We start from the raw sequence: 22234 nt of genomic DNA, 5'->3' as shown, positions 1-22234 counted from the left end.
AGGCGTTCGGTTTAGTGTAGTTAGAATAGCGAGCGGCTGTGAGCGAGCGCTCTTTTGTTAGTTGTAAATATTTGAACGTTTCGGTCATGTTTTGTAAACCGTTCGTTCTAATTCTTTTGTAAACGCTCGTCAATTATTATATGAAAGGCCGTTCGGCCATTTATGCATTTCTGTTTCCTTTTATATTAAAACTGTTTTGCCATATTGATTAATGTGATTATTCTAAGTATATAGTTGATGACTGTATAATTTTGGGATGTTACATGAATGAATCCTCTAGCCGTAACCCTCCATGTGCTGCAATTTTCCAGCCTCCGTGACTCAGTGTTCTTCTTTTTAAACTAAAAAAAATCCTCCAACTTAGGTGGCGGCTGGACCATCCTCTATCCAGCCCTAGGCAGAGACACACCTCAGCTGTGTGCTTCCATGAAATGAAAGATGAAAAACCCCCAAAATTCCACGTGCAGCAGCCCTAATGAACCAGCCCTCTTTGATGAATGCTCCCCAATTAATTCTTGCTACACCCCCTTCAAAGACGTGGCAGCCCTCCTTTCTTTAGAGCCTAATAATGAATCCTCCAATGCTTCCAACCGTGTGATCGTCCAAGCTTTGCTGCTGTCCACGTGAAGAAAATGATTCTTCTTTGGACACCCCCTGTGCCTCCCATTCTCCGCGTGAAAACCCTCCAATTCAAAATCTCTCCAAGCTTGCTGGATAGGAGTTGCTGGACCGTGATGCTTGTTGGACGTGGACCTGCAACCAAGCTGTTGGATGCCATTGTTGAAGTTGGAGCATAACGTGCAGCCGTGGGCTTCACTTCCACTTGTGCACCTCCCGGATGTGTTCCTCATTCACGTTTCTACTGCTTCAAGGCTTCTTCCCGTGAAGCCCTTGCTGGATACACCCCCTATGCTTCCATTCTCAGCGTGAAGGTCTTCTCCTGCCTCTGCTGCTGGACAATGCTGGACACACCCCTGTTGGACCATTGTTGAAGCTGGAGCGTGAAGAATGGATGAGCTGCTTGTGGGCCTCGTTGATGTGTACACCCAAAATTCAATCCGTGCACCTCTCTTGCCGGACCGCTTCTGGACTTCAATTTGCTGGATGGGCCCGCTGCTGCCAGCCTTGCTTTGCTGCACGTTGCCAATTCTTCCCAACGCTGGATGAATCAGCCCATCACGCCACTTCCAAGTTGCTGGATGCACCGCAATGTGTGCGTGCTTCTCCAATTGAAAGCTGGATGTGCACCCTTGCTGCTTCCCATTCTCCGCATGAAGCTGTTGTGATGGACCGAGAAAATGAGCGTGGACGTGTGCTGGACTTCCTTCTTCATGCACCACCCCCTTTTGATGGAACATTCTCATGGGCCACCGCATGCTCTCTTTCTTTCCAAGCCACCTGGACAATCCTTTCACTTCAATGCTGGACACTCATTGTGGATGTAACCCTTCCAGCTCTCCAAGTCCAAAACAAAATCAGGGTTTTTGCACCAAACTAGGCATATTTGCCTATTATATTACCAAAATGGGCAAATTCAACCAAATTTACGAAAATGGGGAAGTCGTGAGGGGCCCAAACGACTTCAAATGAAGAAGTCGTGCCCCTCCTGCACGACTTCACACTGTTCATAGCAACAGTGTTGAAGTCGTGCACCCCAAAAACGACTTCTGGGTCCTGTAATCGATTACCATTTTTTGGTAATCGATTACACAATGTTGAAATCCTGACCCCTGCAAGACTGAAAATGGACGAGCGTTCACTGAAAATGGACGAGCGTCCACTTCTCCTGCCGAGCGTCCACTTAGCTAGATGGACGAACGTCCTCTTAGCTTTCTGGACGAGCGTTCTCTCTGCCTGTCTGGACGAGCGTCGTCGAGATGCGCTCAGTGGACGCTCGGCAGGAGAAGTGGACGCTCGTCCATTTTCAGTGAACGCTCGTCCATTTTCAGTCTTGCAGGGGTCAGGATTTCAACATTGTGTAATCGATTACCAAAAAATGGTAATCGATTACAGGACCCAGAAGTCGTTTTTGGGGTGCACGACTTCAACACTGTTGCTATGAACAGTGTGAAGTCGTGCAGGGGGGTCACGACTTCTTCATTTGAAGTTGTTTGGACCCCCCACGACTTCACTTTTAGTCAATTTTTGCCTACTTTGGTAATAAATACCACATTTTTGCCTACTTTGGTAACAAAGCCCAAAATCAGCTACTCTCTTTCTTCAAGAATAAATTACCGCATGCACCTCCAAAAACTAAATCCACACCTCCTCAATCATTTTAACTTAAATTATAATTGATGTGGCATTTTCTTTTCACCTCCAAATGTCCCAAACATTATCCAATAATTTCCCTACAATTAATAATGCAAATAATTAGTCTCAGATAATTCAAATTAATTAAAATAAGAATTTTTGATCAAATTAAGCACAATTAAGAAAAATGGGAAAATATTGGACATTTAAGCACAATTCCCTGATTAAATTCGGTACAATAAGCTAAGTGAAATTGAGAAAATATTGACTCATCAGCATCATGCAGAAATTTCTTTCTTTGTTGCCAAGTTAAGTCTTCCGGCATGACTGTTGCAGCTTTGAAATTCGCCATATCAGCAAACCAGGGCCTCTGCTGAATATACATGAGTGATTCATCTGAAAAAGATTCCCAGATTTCAGATTCCTTGCTAGTGACTTCATTGTTGACTAACCGTGACAAATGATCAGCAATTAAGTTCTCACTTCCTTTCTTGTCACGGATTTCTACATCAAATTCTTGCAATAGTAGTACCCACCTAATCAAACGTGGCTTAGAATCTGGTTTTGTCAACAAATATTTGATAGCTGCATGATCTGTATAAACAATCACCTTAGACCCAATAAGATAAGGTCTAAATTTCTCTAGAGCATACACAATGGCAAGAAATTCTTTCTCTGTGGTAGCATAATTCAATTGAGCATTGTTCAGAACCTTGCTAGCATAATAAATTGGATGAAACTTTTGTTCTTTCCGCTGGCCAAGGACAACTCCTATTGCATAATCACTTGCATCACACATTAATTCAAAATTTTGATTCCAATCCGGCGCTACAATTACTGGAGTTGACACTAACTTCTTCTTCAATATGTCAAAAGCTTTCAGACAGTCTTCATCCATCATAAAAGGAACATCCTTCATCAAAAGATTACTCAATGGTTTAGCAATTTTTGAGAAATCTTTAATGAATCTTCTATAGAATCCAGCATGACCAAGAAAACTTCTAATCCCCTTTACATTTGTTGGTGGAGGTAGTTTCTCAATGACTTCTACTTTAGCTTTGTCTACCTCAATTCCTTTAGCAGAGATTTTATGCCCCAATACAATTCCTTCAGTTACCATGAAATGACATTTCTCCCAATTAAGAACAAGATTTGTCTGAACACATCTTTTGAGGACAGTGTTCAAATTAGCCAAACATCTTTGGAAAGAATTTCCAAAAACTGAGAAATCATCCATGAATACCTCAATGCATTTTTCTAAGAGATCTGCAAAAATTGCCTGCATACACCTCTGAAACGTAGCTGGAGCATTACATAATCCAAAAGGCATCTTTCTATATGCAAAGATACCAAAAGGACAAGTAAAAGCCGTCTTCTCCTGGTCTTTTGGATCTACCACAATTTGGTTGTATCCAGAATATCCATCTAGAAAACAATAGAAAGCCTGCCCTGATAACCTTTCTAACATCTGATCCATGAAAGGAAGAGGAAAATGATCTTTCCTAGTAGCTTTATTCAGCTTCCTGTAATCAATGCACATACGCCAACCAGTGACTGTCCGAGTAGGAATAAGTTCATTCTTATCATTATAAATTACTGTCATCCCACCTTTCTTTGGAACCACCTGTACTGGACTCACCCATTCACTGTTAGAGATTGGATAGATGATACCAGCTTCTAACAGTTTCAACACTTCTTTTCTGACCACCTCCTTCATAACAGGATTTAATCTTCTCTGTGGTTGAGCACTTGGTTTATAATCTTCTTCCATAAAAATTTTGTGCATGCAGTAAGTTGGGCTAATACCTTTAAGATCTGATATTGACCACCCAATTGCTTCTTTGTTAGCTTTCAGAATTTCTATCAATTGCTCTTCTTCTTGTAGAGATAAAGAGTTATTGATGATGACTGACTTTGTTCCATCTTCTTCTAGAAAAACATATTTCAGATGTGACGGTAATCTTTTTAATTCTGGTGTCTATGCTTTGACTGCTTCTTCCTTATCAATTATTTCGAATATTGGATCTTCCTCTGGACTCTTTTTCAATGTTTCTAAGTCCATCAAACATTCATAAATCAATTTCTCTTCTTCTTCATCTAAATCTTCACATGCATTAATGAGAGTTTTTTCCAATGGAGAAATATTTCGCACCATCCTTTCTTGCACCATACAAACTTCATCAAGTTCATCAAATTGAAAACATGCCTTGTCATCATTTGGATATGTCATGGCCTTGGACACGTCAAAAGTGACTTCTTCATCATCAACTCTCAATTTAAGCTTCCCATTCTCTACATCAATCAAAATTCTAGCAGTCTTCATAAAAGGTCTCCCAAGAATAAGAGGAACATCACTATTTCCTTCCATCTCCATCACAATAAAATCCACTGGGAATACAAATTTGTCAACCTTCACTAGAACATCTTCAATCACTCCATATGGATATTTAAGAGACCTGTCTGCCAATTGAAGAGCCATTCTGGTTGGTTTAATTTCCAACCCCTGAATTGTTTTGCACATGGATAGCGGCATTAGATTAATGCTAGCTCGCAAATCAATCAATGCTCTTCCAACTTTCACATCTCCTATGGTGCATGGAATAGTGAAGCTTCCCGGATCTTTAAGTTTAGGAGGTAGTTTCTGTATGATTGCACTACAGTTACCCTGTATATTGATAGTTTCCTTCTCAATGTACTTGTGTTTCTTTGTGAGGAGTTCCTTCAAAAACTTTGCATATGCTGGCATCTGTTGCAATGCTTCAGAGAATGGTATAGTGATCTCCAACTTCTTAAACAATTCCATGAATCTTTCCAACTGCTTTTCTTTCTCCTTCCTTGAATAACTCTTTGGATAAGGAAGTGGCTTTTCATACTCTTTTTCTTTTTGTCTCTCCTCTCTCTCTTCTCTCTCTCTTTTTTCTCTCCTCTCCTCTTCTTCTCTCTTCTTTTTCTCTCTCTCAACTCTTTCTTTCCACTCACATGTTTCTTTTTCACTCTCACTCTCATTTTCTTTCTCCTCTCTTTGTTGTTGTCTCTCCTCTAACACTCTACCACTTCTGGTCGCAACAGTTTTACACTCCTTTCTGAGATTATCATATTTCATCTCATCAACTATTCTCTCAACATAAACCTCCATATTTTTAAATGCAGCATCCACATTATGACAATAAGACGCATTCGTCTTCAAGAATCTTTGGAAAGTCTCTTCAAGCTTTGTTGTTTTCTCAACTGGAGTAAATTGCATCTGCCATTTTTGTTGTTGCACTTGAACCATTGAGACCTGTTGTATTTCCTGTGGTATTTGAGAAAGTTTCATAGTTACCTCTTCAAGCTGTTGAGAGATAATTCTATTTTGAATAAGCAAAGCCTCATTTGATTGTAACAACTCCTTTTGACTAAGATCTCCTGTTTCAATGTTGAATTCGTTGTCATTAGTAGCCATATTTTCAATAATTTCAGTTGCTTCCTCTGGAGTTTTCCATTTAATGTTTCCTCCTACTGAGGCATGAAGCATCATCTTAGTTCGTGAACCAAGACCTCCAAGGAAAGTTAGGACTACTTCTTCTTCTTTGAAACCATGCATAGGAGTTTTTCGTAACAGACTTTTGTATCTATCCCATGCATGCCCCAGTGATTCTTCCATGCCCTGCTTAAATGAAGATATCTCTTGCTTGCCTTTTGTTACCTTTGATTGTGGAAAGTACTTGTTTAAAAACTTGGTTACCACTGCTTCCCACTCTGTGAAACTTCCTTCTGGAAAAGAATTTAACCAAAGCTTAGCATTGCCTCCTTATGAGAAAGGAAACAAACTAAGTTTGATCGCTTCATCTGGCACCCCATTAATCTTGATTGTGTTGCAAATCTCATTGAAAGTAGTGAGGTGCTCATATGGGCTTTCATGAGATAACCCATTAAATTGGTTACTTTTCACCAGTTGGATCAGTGCTGGTTTGACCTCCATGTTAGCTGCATTGACTCTAGGTCTAGCTATGCTGTTAAAGTGCTGAGGTCCAGCTATATTGGTGTAATCAGCAAGAGTTCTTCTAACATTGTTATTCTCCATATTTTCTGTGCTATTGTCAGAACCTTGTGGTGATGGTTGTAACAGAGTTTCCGGAGGAGCAAAAAGTTCTCTAGATGTTCGGATTCTTCTCCTCCGTCTACTGTCTTCTAATCCTTCAAGCAGAGGTTCTGTTGTTTTCTTGCTCCTAGTTCAAATTGCCTCCTGCATACACAAGAACACAAAACCCTAGAAAAGATTTGGTTAGCACAAAAAGATATAAGAGAAGATATAAGATTCAGAAAATAAAAACAGAAAACAGAAAAACAGAAAACAGAAAAATAAAATCAAATAAAATACAAACTGAAAAATATAAAGAGAAAATAAAATAATACAAAAAAAATTCGAAATTTAAAATAAAATAAAAAAATAAGTCAAAGATAATCAATAATCACACAAATTAACCAGTTAAACCACGAGTCCCCGGCAACGGCGCCAAAAACTTGATGGACAAATTTATGATCACCAAAATATGATGTCACAAACTTGTTTTTCAATCGGCAAGTGTGAACGAATCGTTCAAGTAATAAACTTGGTAAGACCAAGTATCGTTCTTCCCAAAGGACTCACGGCCTAGTTTAGTTGTGTGGTTGTTTGCTTAGCTAAGACTTAAAGACGAAATATTTGGATTTTATATGCAAAAGACGAAAATTAAATATGTATGCATGAAGTTTTGATCAATGGCAAAAAGCAAAGGATAAACACTTTCAATGAAATATATGTATGAATATGTTGTTGGGGTCAATTTCATCTTATCCACTCTCATATATTTTAGGAATTCAACATTCAAATCATCATTGTTAATGCCACTCTCTAAAGTACCTTTCAAGAAGGCTTCTCCCTAATCACGAGTTCATATAATTCCTAGCATTCCTAATGATCAGTTCATAAGTGCAGGAGCTTATCGACAACCAATATAATATTGGGAGAAATTCCCCGGATCTAGACTTCCCCGTACGCGCCCGTATCGACAAAACCAATAATCATGCATCGAATGAGTTAAACAATGCAAGCATTAAGCAAAGAGGAAAAACCCTAACTAATGATGAAAGAAAGCATAGATCTTAAATAAAAGATGTAAAAACAAATTCCATATATGAGAGCTTCAAAAGATTACATTGATTCCCCAACAAACATACAGATTTTAGTTCACCATATTCATGGTGAACGTAGATGAATAACAATGAAAGAATGAAAGATAAAACCCTAGAAAGGTGAAGAGGAAGCCTGAGAATCCAAGATCCTCCTTCAAAGGGGTGGAAGAGAGAGTGTTTGCTTCGTTCCAGCCAAAGATACCTAACCCTAGGAAACCCTAAAGCTTATATATTATTCGTAAATTACAGAAAATTAGGTCCAAGCCCATAAAAGTGCCGCTCAGCGGTAAAATACCGCTCAGCGGTAAAATACCGCTCAGCAGTAAAATACCGCTCAGCGGTAAGTGCGTGTCACGTTTCTTCCCCTCAGCGGCCATTTTGCCCCTCAACGGTCCTCCCGTGAACTCCAGAATGCCGCTCAGCGGTAAACTGCCGCTGAGCGGTGACTTCGGCTTCTCCTTTTGCACTTTTTGATGTCTTTTCTCATTCCATATCTCTCCTTCTTCACTTCTTTCACCAAATTCACCTTAAAACCTGCACAAAAACACTGAAATCAAGCATAAACCTGTCCAGCTCTCTTATTTATGAAAATATGAAGAAAAGCATGATTTCAAGCTAGTTTCTAAGTATAAAGGTTGCTTTTAGTATCAATTTTAAGCATGAAAATAACAGTTTTCAACTGTTATCAAGCGGCACTCAGGAGCTCACGGGAGGACCGCTGAGGCGCAAAATGGTCGCTGAGGGGAGAAAACTACTCACGCACTCACCGCTGAGCGGCTAATTGAATGATTTGAAAAAAGAATTGAAGTACCAAATGATTGGAGTGCTGAAAAGTCAACCAGAAACCAGAAAAGTCAACCAGTCAACCAGAAAAGTCAACCAGTCAACTAGAATACGAAAAAAGTCAACTAGACGAGTTTTGGGCCAGTTTTATGCGATTTTATGATCTGTTTGGGCCTGGACCCGTTTTCTATTATTTTTATGTCCTATTTAAAGGCCTAGATGTCTTAGGGTTTGTATCTTTGGCAGAAACAAAGCAAACACTCTCTCTTCCACACCTTTGAAGGAGGATATTGGATGCTCAGGCTACCTCTTCACCTTTCTAGGGTTTTATCTTTCATTCTTTCATTATTGTTCATCTAGGTTCACCATGAATATGGTGAACTAAACCTTGTATGTTTGTTGGGGAATCAATGTAATCTTTTGAAGCTCTCATATATGGAATTTGTGCTTGCATCCTAATCCAAGATTTATGCTTTCTTTCATCATTAGTTAAGGTTTTTCCTCTTTGCTTAATGTTTGCTTTGTTTAACTCATTCAATGCATGATTATTGATTTTGTCGATACGGGAACGTACGGGGAAGTCTAGATCCGGGGAATTACTCCCAATATCATATTGGTTGTCGTTAAGCTCCTGCACTTGATGAACTAATTATTAGGAATGCTAGGAATTGTATGAACTCGTAATTAGGGAGAAGCCTTCTTGAAAGGTACTTTAGAGAGTGGCATTAAAAATGATGAATTGAATGTTGAATTCCTAAAGTATATGCGAGTGGATAAGATGAAATTGACCCCCAACAACATATTCATATATATATTTCATTGAAAGTGCTTGTCTTTTGCTTTTGCCATTGATCAAAACCTCATGCATACATATTTACTTTTGTCTTTTGCACAGTAAAATCCAATTATTTCGTCCTTAAGTCTTAGCTAATCAACAAATCACATAACTAAACTAGGCCGTGAGTCCTTTGGGAGAACGATACTTGGTCTTACCGAGTTTATTACCGAGTTTATGATCACCAAAATATGATGTCACAAACTTGTTTCACAATCGGCAAGTATGACCGAATCGTTCAAGTAATAAAGTTGGTAAGACCAAGTATCGTTCTCACAAAGGACTCACGGCCTAGTTTAGTTATGTGATTTGTTGATTAGCTAAGACTTAAGAACAAAATAATTGGAGTTTAATATGCAAGACAGAAAATAAACATGTATGCATGAGTTTTTGATCAATGGCAAAAGCAAAAGACAAACACTTTCAATGAAATATATATATGAATATGTTGTTGGGGGTCAATTTCATCTTATACACTCTCATATACTTTAGGAATTCAACATTCAAATCATCATTGTTAATGACACTCTCTAAAGTACCTTTCAAGAAGGCTTCTCCCTAATTACGAGTTCATACAATTCCTAGCATTCGTAATAATTAGTTCATCAAGTGCAGGAGCTTAACGACAACCAATATAATATTGGGAGTAGTTCCCCGGATCTAGACTTCCCCGTACGTTCCCATATCGACAAAATCAATAATCATGCATTGAATGAGTTAAACAAATAAAGCATTAAGCAAAGAGGAAAAACCCTAACTAATGATGAAAGAAAGCATAAATCTTAGATTAAGATGCAAGCACAAATTCCATATATGAGAGCTTCAAAAGATTACATTGATTCCCCAACAAACATACAAGGTTTAGTTCACCATATTCATGGTGAACCTAGATGAACAATAATGAAAGAATGAAAGATAAAACCCTAGAAAGGTGAAGAGGTAGCCTGAGCATCCAATATCCTCCTTCAAAGGGGTGGAAGAGAGAGTGTTTGCTTCGTTTCTGCCAAAGATACAAACCCTAAGACATCTAGGCCTTTAAATAGGACATAAAAATAATAGAAAACGGGTCCAGGCCCAAACAGATCATAAAATCGCATAAAAGTGGCCCAAAACTCGTCTGGTTGACTTTTTTCGTATTTTGGTTGACTGGTTGACTTTTCTGGTTGACTGGTTGACTTTTCTGGTTTCTGGTTGACTTTTCAGCACTCCAATCATTCGGTACTTCAATTCTTCTTTCAAATCATTCAATTAGCCGCTCAGCGGTGAGTGCGTGAGTAGTTTTCTCCCCTCAGCGGCCATTTTGCCCCTCAGCGGTCCTCCCGTGAGCTCCTGAGTGCCGCTCAGCGATAAACTGCCGCTGAGCGGTAACTTCGGGTTCTCCTTTTGCACTTTTTGATGTCTTTTCTGATTCCATCTCTCTCCTTCTTCACTTCTTTCACCAAATTCACCTTAAAACCTGCACAAAAACACTGAAATCAAGCATAAACCTGTCCAACTCTCTTATTTATGAAAATATGAGTAAAAGCATGATTTCAAGGTAGTTTCTAAGCATAAAGGTTGCTTTTAGTATCAATTTTAAGCATGAAAATAACAGTTTTTCAACTGTTATCACAACCCCAAACTTAGAACTTTGCTTGTCCTCAAGCAAGCAAGATGTAACTCAATCTTCTACCAATTCATATGATGGCTCACTTCATTCAAAATTCCTCTTTTGAAGATAAGTAGCAACTTCAATCAAACTTATGACCAAGAGTTAAATCAAGATGTGCACATGCTTTAGTGTTCACAAAGTCATTTAAATTCCAACAAATGGCCTTGGTCACATGATGCAAAACAAGCAATTGATTCAATCATAGAAAACCTGGGCAAAGTCATTCATGCTTTCAAAGTAATAGCATTCAACAATAACAACTCTGGAGCTCAAAACCTCACATATAAGCTCATTCACATTTGACATACACATCCTGCTTAATCTCAAAACCACAATCGTAATATCCTGCATTTGTTCACAAAGCTTGTGAATCACCTGTATAAGCATTTTATGTGCACATCATCTCAACATCAATCAATCAAAAAGCATAATCAAGCATTACTTATCAAACAATCACAGTTAATAGCAAACCATCATAACAAACCAGGTGTCCAATAGAGTACATCAAACCCTAATCTAAAAACATAAAATACTTACAGGATACTGGGTTGCCTCCCAGTAAGCGCTTGTTTAACGTCACGAGCCTGACCCAAACTTTCAAGGATCAACCAACAACATCATTGTGGAAAATTGTTGCACCTCTCCCCCTAGATAAGGCTTGAGACATTGACCATTCACCACCCAACTTCTCTGTGGATCATCAGCAGCTGGATTAAATATTTCAATTGCTCCATGCAGATGCACTTCTTTTATCACAAATGGTCCTGACCATTTTGACTTCAGCTTCCCAGGAAATATCTTCAATCTTGAATTGAACAATAGTACCTGTTGTCCTGGATTGAAAACTCTATTCACCAACTTCCTGTCATGATAAAATTTAATCTTGTCTTTGTAAGCCTTGGATGAATCATATGCATGTAATCGCATTTCTTCAAGCTCCAAAATCTGCCTTCTGCGTGTGCATTGAGTTTAATAAGGATCAAAATTCAAGAATTTCAAAGCCCATAATGCTCTATGCTCCAATTCTACTGGCAAATGGCATGCTTTCCCATAGACTAATTGAAATGGTGATAATCCCATAGACGTCTTCATTGCTGTCCTATAAGCCCAAAGAGCATCATCCAATTTGAGAGACCAATCCTTTCTTGATGAAGTCACTGTTTTTTCCAGGATCCTTTTTATCTCCCTGTTAGACACCTCAGCTTGTCCATTGGTTTGTGGATGATAGGGTGCAGCTACCTTATGTTTTACTCCATAGTGTTTGAGTACTTTCTCTAGCTGATAATTGCAAAAATGTGATCCTCCATCACTAATCAACACTCTTGGAGTGCCAAAACGTGAGAATATCTGCCTTTTCAGGAATTTAATTACCGTGCTAGCATCATTTTTAGGACAAGCTAATGCTTCCACCCATTTACTCACATAATCCACTGCTACCAGGATATATTCATTGTTGAAAGATGGAGGGAAGGGTCCAACAAAGTCAATACCCCAACAATCAAAAACCTCAACCTCTAAAATACCTTGTAAAGGCATCTCATGACGTTTAGTGATTGTCCCTGCTCTTTGACATTTATCACAATTTCTAGCATGATTATGGGCATCTTTAAATAAAGTTGGCCAATAAAACCCACAAATCAATGAGAACTCCCCTTTTCATAACAAAGATAGCAGTCACCAAACTAGGTGCCATCAGAGACCCAAGTATCCTTGATTCCTTCTTTCCATATTCCCCATCTCCATCTCACTCTTGGGAATTTGCTTCTGCATGAAGAGATCAGGCCGCCAGCAACATATGAATCAACATCACGATGGATAAGAAGAGAAACATCACACAACTGGGTGCTTTTATCCAAAACAGAAGAAATAAATGCAAGAGTACCCTCCACTTCATGGACCACTAGATGTGCAATAAGTTGTTTTATCATCTTCATACCAATCCCATCTGCCAAACCTCCCCGTCTAAATGAATTCTCCATCACATGCCAGGCTCCAGGACCTAAACTAAGACATGTTATGTTCGGAAAACAACCCAACAAAGTATCAATCCCAAACACTGCTGCATCAACCTGTTTTCTTCTTCCTACCAAATCCAAGGTAAGTCTCTTCACCGTGCTGCAGTGACGAAACATAGTAAACAAAAAACCAAGAGAGAGGCATTCTACACTGAGCTGAAGGCATTGTATATTAGCACAATTTTTCACCCTGAGCTCATCAGTATTCTCGAGGGAGAGATTAAAATTGGACAAGGAAGGGGCCTCAAGGACAACCAACTTAGGTTTGATGCATCTGAGATCAAAATCAACAAGGCAAGGTGCACATATGATCAAAGAAAGTGGAGCATTTGAGACCGACCATTGACAAGTGGTAAGGTGTAAGAAATTAATCTTAGGCTCCTTAAGTCCACCAACCCCAATAAGACTGAGTTGAGTCAAATTAGGGAAACAAGCATTGATCCTGCTTAAGTCCTCATCATCCAGTCTCACAAACTCAAGGGTCAAATGTCTCAACGTTGGCATCAAACACAAACCATCCACGGATAACCACGCATTCCTCACGACCAATTTCCCAAGATTATGGCCTGAATAAGACACATTGCAAATTTCCATGAGAGACAAATAAAACTTAGATTCATATTCTTATGGGATGTTTGGATGGACAGAAAGAAGATATAAATGAATACAATACGTTTTTTTGGTTGATTTAAGAGAAAGTGTTTTAAAATAAAAATTCAATAATTTCTTTCCATCATATTTCCCTTCTACTCAAATTTCGACATTGATGGTACGTTTAACAGGGAGGAAAGAACGTTGATGAACTATTTTCTTTGGTTGGAGAGAAAATGAAAGGAAAAAAAATGTAACTAACAAAAGTTCAAATATTACTGTCGCAACCGAAATCGCGACGGGACGATGATCCAAAAAGAAACGGGTTTTAAAAAGAGATTTGGAGTCGCCACCATAGTTTATTATGGAAAACTATGGAAAAACCTCAAAACGATAAAGCATGGTCCACGAAAACCAAAGATTGGGTTCGGGAGTCGGTTACGCGTGGGGAAGGTGTTAGCACCCCACAACGCCTGCCCTAAGGCAGTGCCTTTAACTAAATGCACGAATATGATGTGGTTTTTCAAAATGTTTAATTATCCCCTAAAATAAAATTCTAAATAAACAAAACATATTTTTTAGTTTTTTGGGCCCGACAAGGATTGATCTTGCTCCTACGTATTCTCATTCAAAATGAGAAATCAGGGTTACGTAGTTCTAGCTTGAAAGACTGTTTGTTGTTTGGAAAAGCAGATGTTTTTAATTTTTGGAGATTTTCACTACTACAAATTCATTTATTACCGAAGGATTATTACCGAAGGTCTCTTACCCCTCGGTAAAAATGACATTACCGAAGGCTTTTGGCCGTCGGTATATGCATTCACATAATAAAATCTGAATTTGGGATTTCCCTCCTCCGTTTTCCTAAATGCTTTTTGGGAAAGCTTCTCCCAAATTTTCACTCCCGTCCCCGCGCCATCGCTGCCCTTCCTGGGATTTCCCTCTTCCATTCACTGGAACCGGACGTCCATGGTCGCCGGACGCCTACCGCAGTCTGCACCGCCGCTCTTGGGAGCGCCCACCGCTCCTGCAGTCCGCACCGCCGCTCCTGGGATTTTTCTCCAGCGCCCACCGCTCCTGCAGTCCGCACCGCCGCTCCTGGGATTTTGCTCCATCGCCCACTGCTCCTGCAGTCCGCACCGCCGCACCGCCGCTCCTGCAGTCCATGGTCGCCGGACGCCTACCGTGATGAAGCCTGGCTCCGCCGCAAGGGAAACTGGAAGAACCCTCCCCAAGACCACGACCATCACGACCACGCCGTCTTCCTCTGCCGCATCTGACTGCGAAGACACTCCTTCCCCGCATGGCCCACTCTGCCATCTTCACCACAGGTACTTAATTAACACTTAGCTGATCTCTTGTTTGCTTTCTATAATAATGGCAGAATTATAAAGTTTGCATAAATAAACTCAGGGTATCAAATTCTTTGAGAAATATAGATAAGGACATTTAAATCTTGGTCTTTCTATGCTTAATTTGTGTTGATTGTGATTGAAGTAGATTAAGATGTGATGATGTTTTTTCTGAATTATTGGGTTGTTTGATGTGAATTAAGACGTCTTAGAGTTTCTGGAGGTGCCAACATTTGTTGGATCTTGGTCGTTGAGGATATTTGAATAAATAGATTGTTGGATGCTTAACTGGAAATTTCAAGCTGTTGTGTGCTTCTTCTTCATGTTGTTGTGGCTTCTTTTACTGCACCGTGAGTGCTTTTCCCATGTCTTTTCCTTACACCGTGCAGCTCCACTCCCTTCAACGTGGTGTGCCTCGTGAGCTCTTGTTGTAGCTAAATATCTTCACTTGTTAATTGAAATGAGTTGCAAGTGTTGAATGCAAGCCGTGGAGTATGAGCTGGATGCCACTTTAATTAAATTATGTGCAGCTCTTCATTTTGATGGCTTCAAGATTCACGTTCCAGCCAAGAGAATTTGGTGGTTCCCACCTTTATTCCATCTTTCTGAATGCTTTTCCAAAATGCTTCTTCATGGGCCCTAGGCCGTGGAGTGTATGTGTGCTTTTGCTTCTTTTCTTTTCTCTGGACTTGCTGATAAGAACCGTGACCTCCACCTCCTTAACAATACTAATTTAATAGATTTCAGCCACTTCATTTTGTAGCTTCTCTCATGGCCATAAGCTTCAACAAGTGTGGCCCCCTCCATTATTTCAAACCATGTGGTAGATACTTATCAAATTGAGTTGGCCGAGAGTTGTGGCCCATTGTTGTCTCCTACGTGATATGCTTCCAAGTCATCACTAAATAAAAAATTAAAGCCTTGGGAATAAAAGTGAGTGGTGGCCCATTGTTGTCTCCTTTATAAAATGACAAAATAAACAAAACCAATGCTGCACTTCTTTTCCCACATGGCCGTGAGCTACTCCTCTTGTTTCTCTTAGAAACCAAAATGAAAACAAAAGAATTTTGCATGCATTATTCTTTCCATGACCGTGAGCAAAGTGGTTCCTCATTATAAAATTCACACTTCATTCTTCATTCTTCAACATGAAAGCTCTAAAACCGTGAGCTTCAATTCCTCCATGACTTGCAGGGGAAGGGAGCAGGACCTAAGCAAAGAAGAGCCTTGAGTTCTTGTGCCAGTAAATACAAAGCAATGTTAATAGTTGATGTTCCACAAGCCACCGAGGCTCTGCAGAAAGGAGATCCCAAGTTTGCTGAAGATGGAGCCAATGATGCTGCTAATGAGGCTACCTTTTGTGAGAGTGATTTCTCTGGGAATTGAAAACTCACCAAACAGAACAATGCTATGCACGATGTTACTGCTATTACTGTTGCTATTGTTAGATTGCTGCTCTAGATTTTCAACTTCCTCGAACCAGTACTTAGTTGTATTCACTGATTGTTGCAGATGTCTTGGAACCTGCTCTTGCTTGTTATGTAAAAAAAAAAGCTGGTATCTATTTTAAAGCTCTAATAATAAGTTAATTTCATTTTGCTTTCTTTTTGTATATTTAGACATCATGTTCTGGAAGAATATGGTAGTGTACATTCTTTAATGCTTGCCCCTGTTCCTGGTATTTTTGTTTCTATGCAGTTTTGTGCTTAATAAGTGTGCAGTATATATGTATGTAATGGCTGAAACAGTACCAAAGATTTGAAATAAAAGGAGGAACGTACTGAAGGCTTACCGAAGGCTTTTGCCCTTCGGTAATCACCGAAGGCTTACCGAAGGCTTTTGCCCTTCGGTAATTACCGAAGGCTTACCGAAGGCTTTTGCCCTTCGGTAATTACCGAAGGGCAAAAGCCCTCGGTAAATTTTAGCGACAAGGGATTTACCGAGGGCTTTTTGGCCGTCGATAAGCCTTCGGTAATTACCTTTTACCGACGGTTTTGGGCTTTTTCCGAGGGCTTCTGGCCTTCGGTAATGCCCTTCTTTTTTGTAGTGTTTATATTTTTAATATTTTCGAGAAAAAGAAGGTAACGAGTACTAGGCCAACGCGAACGGTCGCACGAGTACTCATACCTTTAAAATGATATTTAAATATTTTTAATTATTTTTGAAAAGAGAGATAACGATATTAAGCACTAGGACGATGCGAACGATCACACGAGCACTCATACCGTTATTTGCTTATTTAGGAAGACTTGAGAGTATTGAGTGCTAGGCTGATGCGGACGATCGCACGAGCACTCATACCCTCGTTTAATATTACGTAAATAAGAGAGAAAAGTATTGAACACTAGGACGATGCGAACGATCACACGAGTGTTCAACCTTTAAACGTATTTTTGAAATTTTATTTAAGAAAAGAAGAAAAAGGTTTTTAGCACAAGGACGACGCGAGCGGTCACACGTGTGCTTAACCTTCAAAACGTATTTTTGTAATAATTTTTATAAGAAGAAGAAGAGGTTTTTAGCACAAGGACGACGCGAGCGATCACACGTGCGCTTAAACCTTTAAATATTTTTGTAATAATTTTTATAAGAAAGAAGAAGAGGTTTTTAACGCAAGGACGACGCGAGCGGTCACACGTGTGCTTAAACCTTTAAAATACATATTTTTTTAATTTTTTATAAGAAAGAAGAAGAGGTTTTTAGCACAAGGACGATGCGCGCGATCACACGTGTGCTTAACCTTTAAAACATATTTTTTGTAATTTTTATTTAGGAAAGAAGAAAAAGTTTTTTTTAGCACAAGGACGACGTGAGCGGTCACACGTGTGCTTAACCTTCAAAACGTATTTTTTGTTATTATTATTATTTATTATTATTTTTTATTATCGTCTTTTTCGTGTTTAAAGTGCATCAAATAAACCAAAATAAAAAATAAAAGACAAGATCTAGGAGTGGGGTTATCATATAAAGGGGTTACATACAATAAAAACTAGTAACCAAACAAATACTAATAAAAATAAAGAAACAAAAGCATAAAAATGAAGCAAGAGAAACAGCCCAACAAGAATAGGGGTGTAGAGATTAAAAACCAGAGGTGTGACGTAAAGTTGAGGCTCTTTAGTTTGGGCCAAAACCTTTTTCTCCAACTTTGTATCTGTCAGGGGTGTAAGGGTGAAACTGGAGGTGCATCCCGAAATAGTGTGCACAGGCCCAATTCTTCTTTTATTTTTGTTTGCAGAAATAGAATGGGCTGAAGCCCAAAACGGAACAGGGGTGCGAGTGGGCAGTGGGGGTGCGCTACGTAATTCTTGGCCTAGGCCCAAAGCTTCTTTACTCAGAAACTCATCAGGGTTCTTCTTCCTTCCTCTCATTTTATCACTTGCACTCAACATCCAAGATCAAAGTCTCTCCCTCACATACTCGCTCCACCACTCAAGCACCCACTTCATCCCATAGCCTCGCCGGCGACACCGAATACCACCGGATCCACTGCCGGCCGCGGCGCCACCACCTTATCTTCCTCTTCTCCATTCGAAAACGGCAACCCAAGGAGGGGTTTGCTTCTTCTACACGTGCGCCGTCACCTCCGCCAAGACCGGCCGCCAGCCAGAACGCATGCCGCCAGAGCCGTCGTCTGAGCTAACGCATCAGGCCACTCCTCTTTCTCCTTCCGCGTGGCGACTCACAACCCAAGTTCAACACCGATGACATTGGTGCCCCTGGTCATCACCCATGGCCACCACCGGGCTCGCAATTGGAAACAGCACCAGCACCAGGAACCGCCATTGACAATGCCGCTGACTCTATTGCTTCGTTTCCCCTCTCAATCTTGGTTTTCTTATTGGCTGTTATTCACTGGTTCAACTTTGATTTTGTATAAAATTAGTTGGTGGATCGGTGGATGGTGTAAAGGTGATGATGGTATATTTTGTTGGGTTTTGTTTCTTATTCTTAAAACTGTGTGTGTTTATGGTTTTTTATGATTCAATTTTGTTATGATTGGAGTTGAAGGCTTAGTTTCAATATCTGCTTGACAAAATATTGTTTATGATCGGTGCATTGTTAATGAGTTGGTCTCGTGGGATTCTTGGTGGTCGGTGGGTGGATATGGGCTGTGGGTATTGACAAAGAATGAAGGAATTTCCTGATTCTCTTGGGGCTTAGGCGAAGGAGAGTTGCAGTAGGGGATGGATGGTGATTTAAGATTTGGTGATGGAGAATGGGTTCACACAACAATGACGACCACACTTAACATAGCGAGTAATATTCAGAATGAGAAACAGAGAGCTGAGATATCAAATGCCAACAAACAACTCACTGAAAAACATGATGACAGATGTGTAAGGTTGTTTACCTCTTGAAGCTTGGTTCATTCTTTGTTAACCCGTGCCTCAGATGGGTTCTCGACCTTCCTTTGACTGGCTTCCTCCTCTTCTTCCTCGTGTGAAATGGTATCTTCCTCCTCAGCAGTGGACAATGCTTCAAGATGAAGAAGCCTCCCCCAGTTCTTGCTTTTTTTTCGTCTCCGGAAAATAACAGCCCCCCTCTCTGCTCCCTCTCTGCATTTTTTTTAATTTTCCATTCTCTGTATGCCAAATTCTTGTACTGATTTCGTACGCTCCCAACGCCTCTTTGTCAATCCGTATCCTCCAAAACGTTTCTGCCCTCACCAGCCACTCGCAGAAAACCGTTTTCTGCTCTCCCCCTCCAGCACACATACGTACACTGCCCAGCCAACACCTTCCTCTTTTTCCTTTTTTTTTTTTTATTTTTTACTAAAAGACAAAATTCCTTTTTTTTCTTTTATTTGTTTTTCTTTCTAGTTATATTGTATTAGAACAAAATAAAATATAAAGGGATAAAACTAGAAAAACAAAAATAAAATAAAATAAAATAATAATAATAATAATAAAAATAAAAAGAGAAGAAAAGAAAAAGAATAAGTAAAGTGAGAAATAAAAATAAAAATAAAAATAAAGATAAAAATAATATAATATATAAATAAGAATAGAATAAAACATAAAATAAAAAAAGTCATAAAATAAATAAATCAATAAAAATAAAAAAAAGGATAAAAAACAAAAATAAAGTAAAATAGTAAAAATAAAAAATAAAAATAAGGAAAATAGAAATAAGGCAGAATAAAAAGAGAGTCGTTATTTAGTCAATCCGAACGAAATTGGGTGTTGACAGCTGCCCCTCTTTACTTAGCTATTACTGGATAATATGAAAAGTTGATGTTTTTGTATTATCAGAGTAAAAGCTAAGTAAAGAAAGAAACACTAATTTCGTCTGGATTTCCAAAAGAGAAAGATGGAAGAATAGAAAACTAAAACCTGGATTTGACCATTGCCTCGCAGAGGCCACACTCACAGAACAGAAATTTAAAACCGACCATTGCCATGCAGAGGGCCGATAACAGAAAACTAAAACCTGGATTTGACCATTGCCTCGCAGAGGGCCAAACTCACAGAACAGAAATTTAAATCCGACCATTGCCATGCAGAGGGTCGATAACAGAAAACTAAAACCTGGATTTGACCATTGCCTCGCAGAGGGCCAAACTCACAGAACAGAAATTTAAATCCGACCATTGCCATGCAGAGGGTCGATAACAGAAAACTAAAACCTGGATTTGACCATTGCCTCGCAGAGGGCCAAACTCACAGAACAGAAATTTAAATCCGACCATTGCCATGCAGAGGGTCGATAACAGAAAACTAAAACCTGGATTTGACCATTGCCTCGCAGAGGGCCAAACTCACAGAACAGAAATTTAAATTCGACCATTGCCATGCAGAGGGTCGATAACAGAAAACTAAAACCTGGATTTGACCATTGCCTCGCAGAGGGCCACACTCACAGAACAGAAATTTAAAACCGACCATTGCCATGCAGAGGGCCGATAACAGAAAACTAAAACCTGGATTTGACCATTGCCTCGCAGAGGGCCAAACTCACAGAACAGAAATTTAAATCCGACCATTGCCATGCAGAGGGTCGATAACAGAAAACTAAAACCTGGATTTGACCATTGCCTCGCAGAGGGCCAAACTCACAGAACAGAAATTTAAATTCGACCATTGCCATGCAGAGGGTCGATAACAGAAAACTAAAACCTGGATTTGACCATTGCCTCGCAGAGGGCCAAACTCACATAACAGAAATTTAAATTCGACCATTGCCATGCAGAGGGCCGATAATGAAGAAGAAAACTAAAGGTGCTAGATAAAACTGGGCTTGAAACGCTGAACCAAAACCGTGCTTGAGGGGAACGAGGTGTACAAACCTCGTGGAGGGTGTACAAACCCTGAACAAATGATGTGAGGTGTGCTAACCTCGTGGATGAATGCTATGAGGTGTACTAACCTCGTGGAGGGTGGCGTAACCCTATGGATGAATGAATGAGGTGTAATAACCTCATGGAGGGTGTACCAACCCTGTGGATGAAGTTGATGAGGTGTAGCAACCTCGTGGAGGGTGTACCAACCCTATGGAAGTGAATGAGGTGTAATAACCTCGTGGAGGGTGTACCAACCCTGTGGATGAATGAATGAGGTGTAGCAACCTCGTGGAGGGTGTACCAACCCTATGGAAGTGAATGAGGTGTAATAACCTCGTGGAGGGTGTACCAACCCTATGGATGAATGATATGATCATTGGGTTCGACCATTGTCTTACAGAGGGCCGAAATGCAAAAAGGAAAACTTGAGGTTAGGGTGCCAGGCGAAACTGGGCTTGGGGGGCCAGTATGGGAACTGGGCCTTAGGACTTGGAAATTCTTGAAACTTGTAGTTTTGTGAAATGGGTTTTGTTTTGTAATTTTTGACAAAATTTTGATTTTTGAAAAGGCACAGTGACCATTTCCAAAGAGAAGGTCCTAATATGAGGATAGGAGAAACAAAGTGTAAAGACCATGGTAGAATGTTGAAACACTAACTTAAAGGCGGTGAATAGAGTGTAAAGATGTGGGTGTCAAAACCCCAAAATGAGAGAAAAAACATGATCAACATGAAACAACATGATTTGAAAGAGAAAACCATAATGTTATTCTTTTTGTATTTTTGAAGGAGGATTCGACAACCATTCATATCGATGAAGAGGGTTTCGATCTGAAAGATTTTTTTTTTTTATATTTATTTTTTTTTTATGGATGAATGCACACATATGGAAAACATTTGCTTCGTTTTGTGTTCCGCTTGTTTTTTCTGCTTGAGTCAGTCATCTTTCTTGCAATCATCATACTTATTCTTATTTTCAGTATTTTGTGAAAGAGAGGAATGTCATACATCTTGAGGTCTAATGTCCAATATGATTATATGTTTGACTTTCTCTTTCTCGACATCAATGCACACATGCTTGAATTCGTAGACAAGTGGAAAATGTGAGATGTTTAGAAAGGTTTGGAGAAGACTGGGAGAGTCATGCGGGCACGTCATTCCTTCTATAATCCTCAAAGGAGATGAGTGCCAAAGGGAAACACGAGGCACCTAAAAAGTTACCCCGGTTTGGTGTAATGAGTATGATGATGAATCCATGATAATTCGAGTGAAAAATTCAAGTAAGATCCGCAAAGCTTCCCCAGTCTTGAGATTATGGG

General features: G+C 39.7%; 1 protein-coding gene across 1 annotated transcript; it reads right to left on the bottom strand.

Annotated features, from left to right (window-relative positions):
* Positions 1-12358: 12358 nt before the first annotated feature.
* LOC148196444 (F-box/LRR-repeat protein At4g29420-like) lies at positions 12359-14602 on the bottom strand. Its single transcript, XM_088095389.1, has 2 exons — positions 14305-14602; positions 12359-13257 (listed from the first exon to the last, which is right to left on the bottom strand). The coding sequence occupies exons 1-2, from the start codon at positions 14600-14602 to the stop codon at positions 12359-12361; spliced, it is 1197 nt and encodes a 398-aa protein (XP_087951515.1).
* Positions 14603-22234: the final 7632 nt, after the last annotated feature.

Source organism: Vigna umbellata, chromosome 7 (genome assembly GCF_029865625.1).
Source record: "Vigna umbellata cultivar VRB3 chromosome 7, Vumbellata_1.0, whole genome shotgun sequence".
Lineage (NCBI taxonomy): Eukaryota > Viridiplantae > Streptophyta > Magnoliopsida > Fabales > Fabaceae > Vigna > Vigna umbellata.
The sequence above is the reverse complement of the archived record's forward strand: the minus strand, read 5'-3'. Positions and strand labels throughout refer to the sequence as shown.

What these genes read in the sequence shown, in the direction of transcription:
- LOC148196444 (XM_088095389.1), bottom strand. Translation starts at nt 14,602, where the DNA reads ATGGCAGAGTGGGCCATGCGGGGAAGGAGTGTCTTCGCAGTCAGATGC. An exon ending in CGGTGCGGACTGCAGGAGCG is followed by an intron (nt 13,258 to 14,304) that starts GTGGGCGCTCCC and finishes TGTCTTATTCAG; the next exon opens with GCCATAATCTTGGGAAATTG.